Source organism: Aythya marila (assembly GCF_965140915.1).
Source record: "Aythya marila genome assembly, chromosome: Z".
Classification (NCBI taxonomy): domain Eukaryota; kingdom Metazoa; phylum Chordata; class Aves; order Anseriformes; family Anatidae; genus Aythya; species Aythya marila.
Window position 1 is genome coordinate 3510510 of NC_139080.1, and position 16328 is coordinate 3526837.

Below are 16328 nucleotides of genomic sequence, written 5' to 3' on the forward strand. Positions count from 1 at the left end.
CCATGGCGGAGGCCGTGAGGGGGCCGCGCCGGGTCCGGGTCCGGACCCGGGACAAGGTAAGGGACGGGGGGGGCTGGGGAGGGGGTCACGGCCCCTGGGGGTGCTGCAGGCTTTGATGGAGGGGAGCACAGCCTGGAAAGCGAGCGCGGTGCCGTGCCGCTCCGTAAGGAAGCTCTGAGGAGGCGCCCGGGTTCAGAGGGGTCTGGGGGTTGCGGTTCGCAGGGCCCCCGGGGTGTTTGTTCCGCGAGGCCCTCGTGTGAGGCGGTGTCTGGGCAGCTGGGGAGTTGTCACTGAGCCCCCAAACCCGTCACCTCTTCCCCAGCCCTGGAGGGGTGCTGGGAGCTTTTCCTGATTTCTGCTTCGTGCCTTGTTATGGTATTTGGGTCATCCACAACCGGGGTGCTTTAACCTGACTCTGAGCAGTTTTTGCTTCTTGGAAATGCTCGGTGCACGCACGCAGCCTGTGGGCACACCGTTAGCAGAGTGGTTATAGATGCGCCGTGCGGCTTCAGTTGCGCCAGGGGAGTTTTAGGTTGGATGTTAGGAAGAGCTTCTTTACTGAAAGGGTTGTGAGGCGTTGGAACAGGCTGCCCAGGGAAGTGGTGGAGTCACCATCCCTGGAAGTCTTCAAAAGACGTTTAGATGTAGAGCTTAGGGATATGGTTTAGTGGGGACTGCTAGCGTTAGGTCAGAGGTTGGACTCGATGATCTTGAGGTCTCTTCCAACCTAGAAATTCTGTGATTCTGTGATTCATGACCCCTGCTGTGCTTTGGGAAGGAGGCTACAAATTTATACTTCAGACTAGGTTTGTGGGAACTGCTTACCCCTAGGTGGATAACTTGGTGGTTTACAATTTTCATGTCACTTCTAAGTTGTTCTGCGTCTCTGGTCTGTAACACCTGTTTTCAGTAGGTATTTCCATAATGGCCCAGATTTCGTGGTGGTTTTCAGATATGATTAGGGGTTGCATTCTAGACCTTTCTTTGTTCTGAAGTTACCTTTTGAAAATAATTTTCAGTTTGTTAAGATACTTTTATAAAACTTGAGATGAATCCTAAAATAACTAATTGCTGTATGGTAAAATCTAGTGAGTCTTTTCCAAGAGGTCAGGCAGGGTCCTGTTACCTGGATTACTTATACATCAGTGAAACTCTGCCCTGGGTAATATGTAGCTTTTAATGTAGAAATATTGAGATGTTTGATGGAGAAGTGACCAAGACAGTAGACATTGGTGCACAGTGCTTAAAGGGCACTTAAAGACCAGGGATCTGTTTAATGCATTTCTTTTTACCTTTAATACCATGAAAATCAATCTGGTAAGAGGGGCTTTTTGTCAGTGATGTTGGCAAATGCTGATTTTAGTGATGGTGGGATTCGGGATGCCAGGAGGAGGGGTTTGCTTGTTGACGACACTGTGAATCTATTTCTAGGAGAAAAAGAAGAAAAGTAGCGAGGAATCCCGGACACGAGAGTCTGATGATGTCTTCCTCCCTCCCGTCGCAGAAGCGTCTTCTCAAGCCAGTAAAGTACAAGTGGAACAACCTGGAGATTTCACAGAAATTCAGCTCAGTGATGATGTAGAGGATGGAAAACCTGCAACTGATGCACGTGATGTTCCCCATAGTAATGTAACTTCAGCAGACAAAGGGTCTTCGGCAGCGACCCTAGAGCCTTCAACAGATGGAGAGGAGAGCAAAGCTGACCCCTCACATAAAGAACGTGGAGGGGATGTTGAGAAAAGTGAAGAAAAAAAGGTGGACAAGCCACCCAGCCCTGTGGAGGTGGCTGCTGGTGAATCAGGACACTCTGACGTAGCGGGCAGTGCCTCTCATCCTGGCGCAGCCTGTTCTCAGGCAGTAGTGGGCATCGCACGGGACAAAGGAGCTGAAAACGCGCAGGATGTTAAAAATCCTCTTGTCCGTTTCTCTGAGAAGCTTCCTCTCAGCACCTCACAGCTCCGTGACAAACCCAAGGCGCCTGTGCAGCGTTCGGGGCTGAAGTCACTGTACCCAGACCTGTCGGCTGAGCTCTCCTACGAGAGGCCAACAGTCATGGCTGTTAAACCCCTGCTGCACAACGAGAGGCTCTATCCTGAGCTCCCGACTGAGCCCGAGCTGGTGCCGTTCACCAGGGAGCAGCTGAAGATCTTTGAGCCGTGTTCATGGCTGGAGAATGTTGACTCCTACGCGGAGGAATTTGAAAGCGTTGCTCATCAGGACAGGCACGAGTTCTACGAGCTGCTCCTGAACTACATGCGCTGCAGGAAGCAGCTGCTGCTGGCTGAGGCGGAGCTGCAGGCTATGACGACAGACTGCCAAAATGCAAAGGGGAGATTGTGGACCTTTAAAGAAGAACAGAAAACTGTGCAGGTGCTGTCACTGAAGCTGCTTTTGGAGCAGAACTATTTGGATGTGATTCTGGACGCTGATTTTACTTGCTGTTAAGTTTCCTGTATTTAGGATGCTCCCTTCTAAAGTAGATGGTTGCCTTTGCTTTTCTTTATCTCCACTGGCCCCCAGTTTCAGATCCTGTTGACCCTTAAGTCAGCTGATGTAAACTCTGGCGAGTGCATGGCAGTGGGATTTGTTTTAGTGACCTCTTTTGGAGTCAGGCTTATCTGTAGTCAGTCAATGCCTGTGCCCAGCCAGTTCTGCCCACAGCACTGGGTGAGGTTGGTGTCGCAGTCCTTAGAGGAGATGCAGGAGCTGTGTGGCAGAGTAGGGCTGGCTGGGGGGCTCCAGAAGGACCGTAGTGATGGTGTCCCCTCTGGCCTGCTGCCTGTAGTGACACTTCTTGTTTACATCAGTCCTGGCGGCTTCCTGCTGTCAGGTGGCAGATGCAGAGGAACTTGAGTCATGCTCACAGGTGACCCTGCTACTGGAAGCACAGTTTCTCAGAGTTTAATGCTGAGAGACATCCGCTGTACAGATCAGAGCCTTTTCCTTTTTACTGGGGAGTAAAAGTGTAATGGGCCTGTGTCACTGAGCCTCTTTGGGCTCTGTTTTGTGTTGATAACTTTCCTTGAAAGCAATTTTGGCTTCACTGAAGTCACTATTTGTTATTGTGCAGCTGGCTAAGCTTGCTGCCTCCTGGTTCAGAATAATTGTTACCTTACTACTAATTTAAAAAATTTTATTCTAATAACTACTAATTTAAAAATTTTATTCTAATAATTTCAAAAATATAGGGCCAAGCTTCCAAAGTGCATGGTCTGAAGCATGTTTTCTGGTGACGTGAAAGGATGATGGCCTGTTACGTATTGTGGCTTTCTCGTGCTGAAGAGTTAGAGATAGGCCAGGGGAGGATTGTTCTCACTGTTTAACTCCAGTTTGGGGAAAAAGAGTACAGTTCACTTCAGAAATTTTAAATGTATTATAGGGAATTGCTATCAACAGTGAGTTCTGAGAGCTTAGAAAAATATTTAGCTTGTTCCACTCTATATCTTAGGTTTAAAATAATAAATCCAAATATTTACAGAAATCTATGAAGTGAGAAGCAGGTGCACTCAGTGGGAGCAGAGACAGCTGATTTTGCTCACATCTTTCAGTGATACAGGCAAGCCACTTTATGTGTACCTCTAAACTTCAGTTATTGAGGGTTTATGAGAGTCGTGTTTTTCAGAAGTCAGGGATGTGCATTTTCAGTATTCAGCAGCTTTGAAAAGTAAGTAGAATGCTCCCAAGTGTTTGTACACCTGTAAAGTGGTCCCCTATATGAAAGCTGTGAAATCTGTTGAGGGGAGGGTTATGTTAGGGTTACTTTCTGTAAGCAACACTTGACCATGCAAAATGAGAAAACCACTGACATAAAATACTTGGTTGCTTTACAGGGTGTCTGTGCAGATCAGTGCAAAGTGACAGGTCACCATCGCTACCAGACCGTGGAGCTGAATGAAGGTGTGTTGGGGGAGCTGAAGAAGCTGTTTGAAGCCAAAGCAGAACACGTGCACCAGACGCTGGCACTACACTCGTACACTTCGGTGTTATCTCGGTTGCAAGTGGAGTCTTATGTGTACAGGTTGCTGAACAGCTCCTCCCTGCTGAGGTCGGTGGCTCTTCAGCAGCAAGAACAAGGTGGGTGAACGCTGCCTGTGCCCGGCACCTTGTTCACCTGGAGTTTTGGAGTCTTGTGGTGGGAATTGTACACCAGAGTGTTTCTCCTCTGATCCTAAAACCTGTTGGTTTTATGGAGGGATCAGTGAAATACTTTTCTTGCAGAAAACCTTCAGTTTTCCTACATACTGGAAAATTGAAGTTGAATGCAGGTGTCCTGTCTTCTGTCTAGGCTGTATCCTGCCACAGATTGCTGTAGGGGAACACCAGGTGGGATGGGACACCTGCAGTCCAAGCTCTTGTCTAAGAGGCCAAATAATAGAGTCCCTTTGCAAAACTGATGATGCATAAGTTTGAAAACAGAAGGATATACCTCCTGCTTTACTTTTTGGAAGGCCATTTGAAATCTCACAGCTCTATTAGAAATCTTTCTGGCTTTCAGGCTAAGCACGTTACTTACTCGGGTGTCTACCAGTATCTTTTAGCTAAAGTATCCCTCCCTCAGATATTTCTCCTCCCTTTGTCCCTTGCCCCCAGATAGTTTATATGTGTAGTAAATATTGCCTCTTACAAAGTTGATGTTGAGGGAGGGCCTTTTATGAGAGCAACCATAGGATATTCTTCTTGCAATTAGCATCCAATACGTAATTATAAGGTTAAATGAAATATGCTGCATAGGTGTTCTTGTTTGTCAGTTTTGGCAAATGGCTGTTTTGAAATACCTTGTTATCTACAAAGTTTTCTGTACAGCCCCAGAACAACAACTTATGCTACTCTGCTGAAAGCTGCTCCTCAAAGCTCCTTAATTCTTTTCTTAATTTGCAGTTTCAAAGCACTCTGAAAATCTTTCTTCAGACTTGGGCCACTTGAAAGAATGTATCAGCGTTCTCTTCAGTTTCACTCGCAGGCTTATCGAAGATCCTCAGTTTCAGAGTGACCTTCTCATGTGGCTGCAGAGGCTGGTGAGGGAGTGAGCATGATAGAGCTGTTTGATCCAACATGTGGGATGAATTCAGAGAGGACTTTTTAAATGTGTATAGAGTACTAATGCTTCTATTTTGGAAGTTAAATTATTCTAATTAGCAGTTTTGAGAAACTTCTGTTCTTGCTGACTTCTAAATAAATTGTTTATTAAGAAACTTGTAATTAATTTTGTTGTTTTGCACTGTGGCTCAGAGCCAAGCAAGCAGGCTTTTAAATACTGTTCTGCTCTAACTTGCTCTGAAAACTGAGGCTTGCTGGAAAGGGTGGGAAGAGAAATGAAGAAGTGATATTATTCTATGTAGCAAGGATATAAACAAACACTGAGATTATTTACTTCCCTTTAGGTGTCAGTGCTGCAAAGAATTGGCTGTCCAGGTGACCAGCTCTTCCTCTTCAACCACATCCTTCGATGCCCAGCTGGGATCGGTGAATGGGCTGTTCCATTCATTCAGGTGTGAATGTTTATTTCTTTATTGTGGGAAGGTTGGAGGGGGTTGGTGGGTGAGATTGGAAGTGCCTCTGTGTGTGGTGTGGGAGGAATGAGGAAGAACAGATTTTACAACCTGCCCATTGAAATGGGACTGGGCTGCGTTTCCCTGGGAAGTTAATTAGCTGGGAAATTTCAAGGGCACAGAAAAGGGTTCATTTTGTATAGACCAGAGGGAACCTAGGTATCCATAGGTGTCAGGGCGTTGTTTCAAAAAAGGTGTCCCCTCCAAGAGGGGAAGATGTAGGAAATCTAGCTCTAGGAAAAGATTGCAGTTAAGCTAATTGGGTAAGGCGAGCCATGAAACAAAAGGGTGACTGGAGGTAGCATTGTAACTTCCCCTGTGCTCAGCTTCCCACTGGTGTGCAGGTGTATGTGAGAAGTGAAGAAAAGTTGTCTTTCTGTGTACCTTCTTGATGTTTGTTTCCTTTAATTTTTTTATACCTGTACTCTATAGTACCTCATACTGTGCCATAGCAACACTTCCTCCAGGTTATCAGAACTGTCTTTTCCACTCATTTTTTGGTCAGACTAAAAACTATCTATAAATGTGAAACCCAGAATATGATTTTTTTTCTGGTAAAACTGAATTCCCTTTTGTTTTACTTGGATTGAGTTTTACTTATATACTTAGACTTCTGCATTTCGTTCCAGATCAAAGTCTTGGATAACCCATCAGGTGTCTTTCATTTCATGCAATCTCTTGCCTTGCTTATGTCTCCTGTCAAGTAAGTATGGAAATAATTTTATAAATATGATCTGATGATTTAGTAGTAGAAAACATGATGTAAAATCTTGTGCAACCCTGAAAGCACATTGCAGGCAAAGTCGTAAAAGCAGGCACAAATATGAGATTCGTGGTTAAAGTCAAACCCTTTTTATTTATTCACCTTGAAATACAGCCTTGGCAGCACGTTCTCTGACTGCACGTGGTATGATAAAGCTTTCTTTTAACTGTCAAATAGCTTGTGATGGCTGACTTCTTTTTTTAGTGAATTCTGAAATAGTTCTTGCTGTGGATGATGGCCTGATCAGAACGCTGCCTCTGCAACATATGGGCTTGAATAAAGGGTTTACTAAATTGGTGTAGATGCTGATTGTATTTCTTAATTTATTTTTTGTGCTTTTTTATCGAGAAGGAGTACATGATGCTAGGAGATGCTATCTAATGAAATTAATCATTAGAGAAAACTCCTGTTATGTACTTCAGATAAAATGCATATCTTGCCCTGACCCATCAGACTTTAGTGTTGAAGAATCAAACTACTGGTATCCTGATAGTCGGACCCTGTATTAACTAAGACTTTGATTAGTGTAGACTGTTGTTCTTAAGGGTTTTGTTTTACATTTCATCTCTAGAGGTGCTTGGGGAAACAAATGTGTCCTGAGGGTATGTGTATTGTTGGTGGGGTAAGATTTTGCTTTGAATGAGGACTGATTCAAGGTGTACAGGGTGGCTCTCTCAAGTGTTTATTATGCAGGAATGCACAGACTTCGGTGGCTGTACTTACTATTAAAGATCTGATGCTTCTGTTACAGCTGCTGTGTGTCAGGAACCAGTTTCACTTCTAAGCCATATTTAGAATTGGATTAGTATTGTGAAATTCAGAATTGTGAAACTGTTATCTTAAAACTTGTATTTCGTTTCTAGTATGTTTGCATTATCAGTGTGGCTTTGGACAGATTAGGAGGGTGATGTGGTGACAGAGATTTTGTTGCATTGTGTTCAGAGTTCTGCCTGTACATAATTCCTTTTAAAAGGAAGTTGTAAGTTAAATTTTTAACATCTGTATAGCCCTTCTGCTTGTTCATTTAACTTGCTGGTATATATCTGAACAGCTGAAGATACTGATGGTACAGAGTCTGAAAACTAGTATCCCAGCCTTACGATGGTCTAACACACGGAATTGGAGCTGGCTTGAAGTGAGGCAACTCTTTCCTGGAAGTTCTTTAGCTGTGGTAGCTCAGTGTACCTAAGCCCAGTCCTCCTAATGTTGGCATGGCATCCAGCTGTGCAGCTATGGCAGTTCTGTAGTGCAGCTAGCCTGTGCTTGTCCTGCTAGTCATTGACTCACCATGTGATAGCTTTAAGTAGTTGTACCTCTTCTGAAAAATCATATCCTTTTATTTGATTTCAGGGGTTTTTCTCACATGAGGATAATAGTTTTATTTCTTTCATATTAAAATATGCTTTTTATACAGGGCTGACAGCCATTTATAGTTCTCAGAATATTGCAGACTGAGTCTTGTAAGGCATTAGGTTATTTGGCTTACTTGTCCTTGAATCTGTTTCGAATATTTTTCTCTGGTATCGGTTAATCTTGGTAGATAGCCAGGTGTCACACAGAAGTGTCACACAAAGTGTCACAAATACTTGCTTACTTGCCCCCTGGTGTGGGGAGGAAAAAATAAAATGTGAAAGTACAAAAACATGTGGGCTGAGATAAAGACAGTTTAATAGGTAGAGCAAAAGCTGTGTACACAAACAGAACAAAATAAGAAATTCATTTGATGCTTCCCATCAGCAGGACGATGTTCAGCCATTTGCAGGACAGCTGGGCTCATCATACAAAAGGCTTACTTGGGAAGACAAACATCATCGCTATGAATGTGTCTGCTTCCCTCTCCCTCAGCTTTTATTGCTGGTCCTGAGGCATGGGATATCCCTTCGGTCAGTCTAGGTCACCTGTGCTAGCTCTGTCTGCTCCCAGCTTCTTGTGTAACCCCAGCCTCCTTGCTGGCAGGGAAAGCAGAAAAGGCTTTGACACTGCAAGCACTGCACTAACTAAAGCATCTGTGTGGTATCAACACTTGTTTCAACACAAATCCAAAGCACAGCACTATACAGGCTGCTGTGAAGGACACTAGCTCCATGCCAGCCAAAACCAGTATGATCTCTTAACTGAAATACGATGAAATTCTAAGTTTTTTATCTTTCAAATTTTTGTAAATTTATTTTTTTCTTTAAATCAGAAATAGGATGGAGTTCATGTGCCACATGAAACCAGCTGAAAGGAAAAGCTCCTCTTCCTCTGGGAAAGAATCTGGAAACTGGACACTAGTAGACGAAGGAGGGGAAGAGGTATAGTGAATGATGTTGTTTTCTTTTTGTGCTTTTGTTCAGGCTTATTGTATTGATTTTGTGAAATGGAATAAAGAAAACTAACTGCTGTTCAGATTAAAAGCATCATTTGAACCTTCAATCTATTTTACTTGCCTTTTTCTCTGTGATATAAATGTAGATAATGGAATTTCCAGAAATTAGTAATGAGAGATTGAATTTAAGGGTGCTGTTGCATACAGAAAGCACGGAAATAGTGCATTTGAACAGTTGTCCAACACAGCTTCTGCAGTGAAGCTAGTGTAGCATTGTCTAGCTCTTTTTTTCTAGCTGGCAAGTGCTGTTGTGTAGGGGCACACAGACAGGAATTTAGGAGCTTCTATGTGTGGAAAGGAGAGTTCATTTGTACTTTCTTTGTTTTGCAAAGCAAACTGGAATTAGCAAAGTAGTGAAGCCGTTCTATCATGTGTTTTATTGGTAAAATTAGTATTCTTATTAGTAAAACTGACTGTTTGAATTCTTCTATAGGATGAGGATCCTGAAACAAGTTGGATTCTGCTTTTGGAAGATGACTTGATTGCCCTATTGTCACAATTCCCATTTCATGAACTGTTTCAGCAGTTTCTTGGGTTTAAGTCTGCAGGTAATCAGCCACTATAGTGTTTCTCTTTGTTTTGCTTTTTTTTTTTTAATGGTATTAATGACCACAAAGTCACAGAATGTTACTGCATTACAAGACTTTTGAAGTGAACTTATATAGAACCGGTACAACGGCTCACATACTAAATATAGATGGAAGTATATGTTATTTGCATGGGATAATTTAAAAGACTATAGCAATACTAGTGTGTAAGTATTCTATTAAGTCTGTGGACAAGTACATGAAGATAACTGCTCGCTAGAGATCTTATAACCTGCTCAGATGACTTGTACTTTGATACTTAACAGTTATTTATCATTCATCTCATAAAGAAAATACAAATTCACTATCTAGCTGGCTAATAATAAAAGTGTGTAATTAAAAATTACTTAAGTATCCAGAATTCATGCATATTTTTGAGACTTAGTTTTATCTGTCTTGGTCATAGGTACTTATTTTCCTGAAAAAACAACTCCCCAGGAGATGATGAAGATTTTTGCTTTTGCAAACTCCTTAGTGGAACTTCTGTCTGTGGGGTTAGAAACATTTAATAGAGCACGGTACCGACAGTTTGTGAAGAGAATTGGTCAGCTAATAAAGTAAGAGAATATCTTCTCTGCAATATGGTTGAATCACTTTCATGCGCTCTGTTTTATTTTTTAGAGCTCCTTAATGCATACGTAAATAAACCCAAAACATTTATTGAGTAGCTTTTGTTGTGAGAATTGGTCAGTTTAGCATTAGCTCATGGGTGAATCTGAAATCCCAGAGTCCTTGACCCCAAAGCTGCCTGTGACGTGAAGAGCTGCAGAGTCTAAATGCTGTAGCTACAGAAGAGCCAGGTGAGCTGAGGAACACCGTGCTGACTTCACTCAGGGTTGTGTGTGGGGTCACAGAAGTTCAGCAATGTCTCTAATTGCTCCATTTATAACTGGTGTTACTGCCTTCTTTCTGTTGTAATGTAGAACTGTTTTTTTTTTTTTTTTATAATTAGCTCCTTGAAAAATCCTTGTTGCACTAAGCAAATGTAATTGGAAGCTAGAAGTTGCTCTTTGTTTCTAAGTCTTTCAGTGGCTTATATGAGTGTGTTGTTGAGAGGGATGCAGTTGAATCAAAACCAAAATCGGTTTTCCTTTGTGCTAGTAGAGTGAGAACTTAATAAAATTTTTCCTGTATGGGCTTTTAGTGTATTGCCATTTAATAAAGTAGGATTGCGTTAGGGCTTGGAAGTTCACATACAAATTAGTTTGATATAACAGAATATTACGTATTTTTTGCTTGCAAAACCAAGGAAAGATAAGAATTTTAGCCTAACCCTGTCTGAAGTGTGGAAGGAAAAGTACATGCTATTTATATGGCAGTTTCTGGAAACCAAGGCTTAAACCAAGGATTAAATATGTCTCTTGGAACTAGACCAGAGTGTAGCTGCAGAAGTCTGTTTCTATCTGGTGATGACATACTTAATGATCCCTCTGCAACTTTGTTGTTCTGTTGTGTAGGATGACACTCTGTCATGTGAGTGACCACTGGGCGCAGTACGTTAGTGGCAATAAACAGTATGGATCAATAGCGCATCCGTACTCTGTGGAGAAATTGCAACTGGAGTTCGATGAGCTGTTCTTCAGAGCTGTTCTACATGTTCTGAAGGCAAAAAGGTAGGCTGTCCAATGTGATCGATACTGACTTCATCTTGGAGTGAGATACTTGAAACTAGGAATTGCATTAGCTTTAAGGACTTCATGGTTTCAACAAGACTGCAGTATGCAGGATTTTTCAGCACACTGGTAGTGTCAAGATGGGGAGGAGCTGCACTTAAATTCTAGCACCTGACAGCAGCTCTGGGGAATTGTTCAGTTCAGAAATAGGTTAGCTCAAAAATAGAAGTACTAAAACAAATCCTCACGTTCCTAATTCTGTTGTACAGCAGAGATGTGGGTGTATGGCTCCTTTTCAGATATTGGGATTTATCAGGGTGAGACTCTTTGCATCTCTTCAAACCTTACAGGCTGGGAGTCTGGCTCTTCATGTCTGAGATGCCTTACGGAACATTGTCCAGCAGCATGCTTTGGAAGCTCTTCTTTGTCATGCATTGTGCAGAGAGTGAACACCTGGAAAAGCTCTGCTCTTCTCTACAACCTGCTGACTGCAAACAGAGGCTCAAAGGTAGAACTCCTTCATTCAGAACCAATTTTAATAGATTCAGCTACAGGTGCATCGGCAGCGTGTTTAATTCTTTGCAGGTTCTGCTGTTAAATGCACCCTTGGTAGCATGACAGGTCCATAGGCCTCAGAATTAACTTGGATAGTTAATGGGCTTGCAGCAAGTGTCTGACCGAATGCTAATTTTAGTGGGGATTAGCATATCTACTGTCCTTTTAGCTTTCTGTTTGTCAGTGCTACTGGCTGCTTCAGAGCTTCAGGAGTGCCATGTAGTAACAGTCAGGATGGCCTTCAACAGAGACTTAAATCCTGAAAAACAGAGTTAGGAATCATACACTTTTTTTTTTTTATGAGCTGTTGACTGTTCTTGAGTCTTCAACTGTTGATAGCTGTATAAATACCCCCATCCTCCTTCTTTACCTAAACTTGGTAGTTCTGGCATTAGTAACTTACGTTGCTAGATATCTACTTATCTTCACAGTTGCAGATGTTGCCCGTATTTTGTGTCCTTTTTGATGCTTCTCTTGTCTTGTATGCCACCATTTATTTCTGTTTTCCCTTTATTTCTGGCCTGTGTTGATATCTGCAGCTACTGTAGTGGTTTCACATGTAGCAGAGTTACTTAAAAGCCAGTTTGAATGCCACCTTCTCTTTGTTGTCATCTTTGTGGAAAACTTACTCAGGGACTTGATTGACAGGGAGTCAGGTAAACAAAGCAGTAATTCCTTACTTCACAGCCTCTGTTCTCTTGAGGTTTGCTCTCGCTTCCTGTCAGTTTTACTCTTCAGCTAGATAATGGGCCAGATAGCTATCACTACATCAACCAAGCCTTTTGATGGAGAAGTAGAAGAAAAGGGTGATCTTCAAGTTACTGAGCATCTCAACTCTGTTTAAAACTCAGCTAACGTTTAGGGCAGTGCAGTCAGAGTGGGAGAGTGATACCAAGACTCTAACTATGTATATTTTATTAAGCGCTGATCTGTTTTGGCTAGCTTGGAGCTAATCAGTAACAGTTATGCTGTTTCAGTGAGGACAGTCTTGTTTCTGCAAAGATTTTTTTTACTGCATCTCAAACAAAGAGAACATAAGATGATGTGGTAGATTGCAGCTCTGACACAAACAACCATTTTTTTTTTTTTTTGATCGAGCATTGTTCTGCTTCTAGGTAACATTTTGTGTTAAAGTCCCTGGTATGCTGATGCAGGATATGCTTATTCTCTTCATTCTTCTCAGTGGTTTATGTCAGCACTCTGGTATTTTTTCACAAATGTCTAGACAGGCAATATCAACAGTTTTTAGTGAAATCCATCTAATCCTCTGAAATAGTTTATTTTGCTTGACGTTTACCAGTATAGTGCTGGCTTTATTTCCTGTATTCCATACCCTAATACATGAAGACCATGGAATTAACATTCTCTTGGAAGAGTGGTCCTTTATTGATACTTATGGAGATGTTGCTCCACTGAGATGAGATGGAGTCTCTCTTCCTCCCTTGTTCACTGTCTGCGTTCCCCAGTCCCAAGATAGGGCTTGGTGGGAGTTTGAGGTTGGCATGGGGGAACTGCGGTGTGGAGCACAGGTACAGTGCAGGGGAGGATGTGGCTAAAGCAGGAAGCTGGGAGGCTGCTGAGATGAGTCTTGCTGCAGAGAAGGTCTAGGGTATGTGTGCTCAGCAGCTGGCTCCAGCCCTCTCCTTTCCTTTTACGGTCTTTGACTTTACCGGATCCTTTCTCTCTTCTCTTCTGTCTCCCTTCTTGTTTAGCTGATTTATGCCTAATGAAACACGCAAATTGTGGTGCAAGCGTGGTAAGGTTTGCAGTTACTGGTTCATTTGTTGCTTGCCCATTCTACCCCTTCCCTAATCTGTGCCTCATTCTGCTGGGCCTTTTGATGTAATAATGACCTGGTCATCTTCTGTCCTTAAGCATTACCTTAAAAAACAAACAAAAATTAGCTAAATGTAAAAACAAAACAACAACAACAAAAAAAATGCTGCTAAGGGTAATGGGTAGTGTTCGGTAAGGGAGATAAATGGATGGGGTGTGTCTACTGCATTTGTTAGGAGTGAGATTTATGTTACTATATGGAAAAACTCTTTACTTAAATTGCATGATTCTCCAGCACATCATTCATGAGATGCACAGGCTGTACAAGTCTGATCTCAGGTTGAAGTACGTTTGAAGATTCTTGAAAGCACTTAACGTGGAATCTAAGCCTAGTGGAAGTGTTTAATCACAAGCGTGCTAACTGCATGCTTCTGCTGATTAAGTAGTTGAGTACCACCAGTGCTTGTTCAGTCTACTCAACTGGTGTGAGAAGATCACTGTAAACCATTTCTGCTCATATGTTAAGCTTTAGGGGAAGTAGGCCATTATCAAAACCCTTTTACAGCTCAAGGGCAGTTTTTAATGCATACTTTACTTTTCCATGTAGACGCTTCATTTTTTTGGAAGAAATTAAAAACATGTTATTTTTCAAGTCCTGTTAGGCTTTTTTTGTGCTCTTCCCTTCCTGTTGTCTTCCACCACAAGAGATGGAATGTTTGTTTGGCTACTTGTCATTCCTGTGTTTAAAGAAGTGACCTCCTTGTGCTTCTGTGCTACTTCAGTTCCCTGTTTTCAGATTTTTCCAAGCTAGTGTATTCAATAATTCTGTTGTATTGTTTGAGAAACTTAAATTAAGCTTTCCTTGTAACTCTTGGACATATTTTAGACCCAGAGCTAGATGCTTTCGGTGTTTCTATCTGTAACCAGCATAGAATAATCTCCCTAGTTTAACTGCTGCTTGAAATCACATTATTTGGAATGAGCAGTGTCTCTTGTCTTGACTTGATCAAAATCTGTCTTCTGTCCTTGTGTAGGCTTAGTTTTAATTTTTTATTGACTGATTCAGGATGGAATTTAATGGACTTCAATCTGTAGAATTAATTGCTGCAACCTATAATGGAAGTTGAAATGCTGATAACATTTTTTAAAAAACAGAGATTCAGGTAGTTCTTCCTGTGAGTGATCAGCACCATGTAGTTAAAAATAAAATATTCCAGCTGTTCTTGAAGTAGGCTTAGCTTTCATTTTGATTTACTAGTGTATTTACTGAATTGCATGGGCTCACTGCATATTATGATGTTTCTTGCACTTGTTTTTTTAAGTCAGCTGGTACAAGAACCTCAGAAGAGAGTATGCTTTATTACTCATTCCTTCTCCGTTTTTGAATTTGTATAATTGTATAAATTCTGATTATGTATGTCAGATAACACTTACACTGTGTGACTTTTCCAGAGCCACAGCACCTTGAAAATTTTGAAAAGTATCTCCAATCAATGAACTGCTCAGAAGAAATTTGTCTACTTACCACATTTGCTCAGATGGCACAAGCCAAACGGGCTGATGTTGATGAGGATTTTATCAAAATCATTGTTCTGGAGATCTATGAGGTGAGAAATCCTACTGGTCCATTCAGGAGACGGATGAACAATGCTCTCGTCTTTTCTAACAGACAGAAGTGTGAAACATATATGGCTCCTGTAGTTTGTTCAACTGCAAAATGAAGAGAGCTGTTTCTGAGGTTTATAATTTATTACTGAATTAAAATCTCCTGAAGTGCTTCCTTCTATGGAGGAAGAACAGTAGTCTTGAGACCAAGCTGGAATGAAATAAATGAAAAAAAAAACACGGTGTGTTCTTTTTTCTCAAGTTTAACTTGTATCTCTGAAATTCCTTGTGAGGTGTGTTGCTGTTTTTTTATAGTTGTTGTTTATATGTTTAGTTTTGGTCTTCATTTTTACGACTGTGATGTAGTAATTTGATGAGCTGTTAGGACAGTCAGTTTTAATGTGGCATTTATCAACGTTGTCCAAAATCACGAAGAGCAGTTTGGTTCTGTATTTTCAAAAACAGGTTTTATTGCAGTGTCAGTATCAACCAGAATGAGTAACTTCTCTCTGCTCATCTTCTCAGGTGTCATATGTTAGTCTTTCAACAAGGGAGACATTTTCAAAAGTTGGCCGTGAACTCCTGGGAGCAATTGCCAGCATCCATACACAGATTATTTCTGTACTGCTGGATAGAGTTAAACAGACTATTGAGAAAGTTGGAATGGTAAGTTCTTACCTCTGTCATTTAAAGCAGACACCCAGTTAAAGCTAGGTAGAGATCATACAGACCAGGTACACAGTATGAATGGATCGAGTTAAAAACCTGACTGTTTTTTGACTATATCACTGCATAAGGGTATAGTGCTGATTGTTGTTCCACAGTAAGTATCGAATATACTTTTTTCTCTCTTCCCGAAGGTTTCCTTGTATCTGTTTAAAGAACTGCCCTTGTACCTGTGGAAGCCTTCTTCATCTGAGATAGCACTGATTCGAGACTGGTTACTAAATTACAGTCTAACAACGGTGGAGAATAAACTCGCCTGCATTATCTTGGAAGGTCTAAACTGGGGATTTGGTGAGCAGGTACGTATTAATCAGGAGGCCTGCGCCTGGACAGTTTTTCAGAGGAAAGAAGTATTACTCAACCTAGGACTGTTAACTGAACTTGAAAAATAATTATATGCTATTGATATGACTACTGTGTCTTTGAAGGCGTGGGATGGGAAATTCACAATAACTTTCTAGCCTTCTGCTGGTATTTTGTAGTACTGTAGTTGAAACTAAAAGCTTTAAGCAGGAGTTCCTTCTCTCCTAAATGAGAAGGAAATAGCTGACAAAACAGCTGACTAGATATTTTTTGTTAGTCACTTGATTTTAAGATACCTCTGACTGCAGAAATAAAGGAATCCTTCAAGTGGTATGTATGAGAACATCCAGGTATGTTTTTCCCACAATGCACAAAAACCTCAGTGATTGAAGTAGAGAGCTTTCAAAGCCCTGAGCGTTACTTAGATGACCAAAAAACATTCCATAGAAAGGTTGCTCCAGGAGCTTCATCCATTTGGCGTTC

General features: G+C 41.6%; 1 protein-coding gene across 5 annotated transcripts in view; it reads left to right on the forward strand.

The window, feature by feature from the left end:
• EPG5 (ectopic P-granules 5 autophagy tethering factor) overlaps positions 1-16328 on the forward strand; it is a 49555-nt gene continuing 33227 nt past the window's right edge. For 4 of the 5 annotated variants that reach the window (XM_082783968.1, XM_082783970.1, XM_082783969.1 and 1 more), the window contains exons 1-14: positions 1-56; positions 1432-2370; positions 3831-4074; positions 4879-5015; positions 5382-5489; positions 6179-6252; positions 8498-8606; positions 9114-9228; positions 9674-9824; positions 10725-10880; positions 11231-11388; positions 14664-14818; positions 15342-15482; positions 15677-15841. In XM_082783968.1, the coding sequence (XP_082640094.1) occupies positions 3-56; positions 1432-2370; positions 3831-4074; positions 4879-5015; positions 5382-5489; positions 6179-6252; positions 8498-8606; positions 9114-9228; positions 9674-9824; positions 10725-10880; positions 11231-11388; positions 14664-14818; positions 15342-15482; positions 15677-15841 (2706 nt within the window). In that variant the 5' untranslated portion in view covers positions 1-2. Of the gene's footprint in view, positions 57-1431; positions 2371-3830; positions 4075-4878; positions 5016-5381; positions 5492-6178; positions 6253-8497; positions 8607-9113; positions 9229-9673; positions 9825-10724; positions 10881-11230; positions 11389-14663; positions 14819-15341; positions 15483-15676; positions 15842-16328 lie in introns of those variants that run through there. The other variant, XM_082783971.1, reaches the window with a different exon arrangement.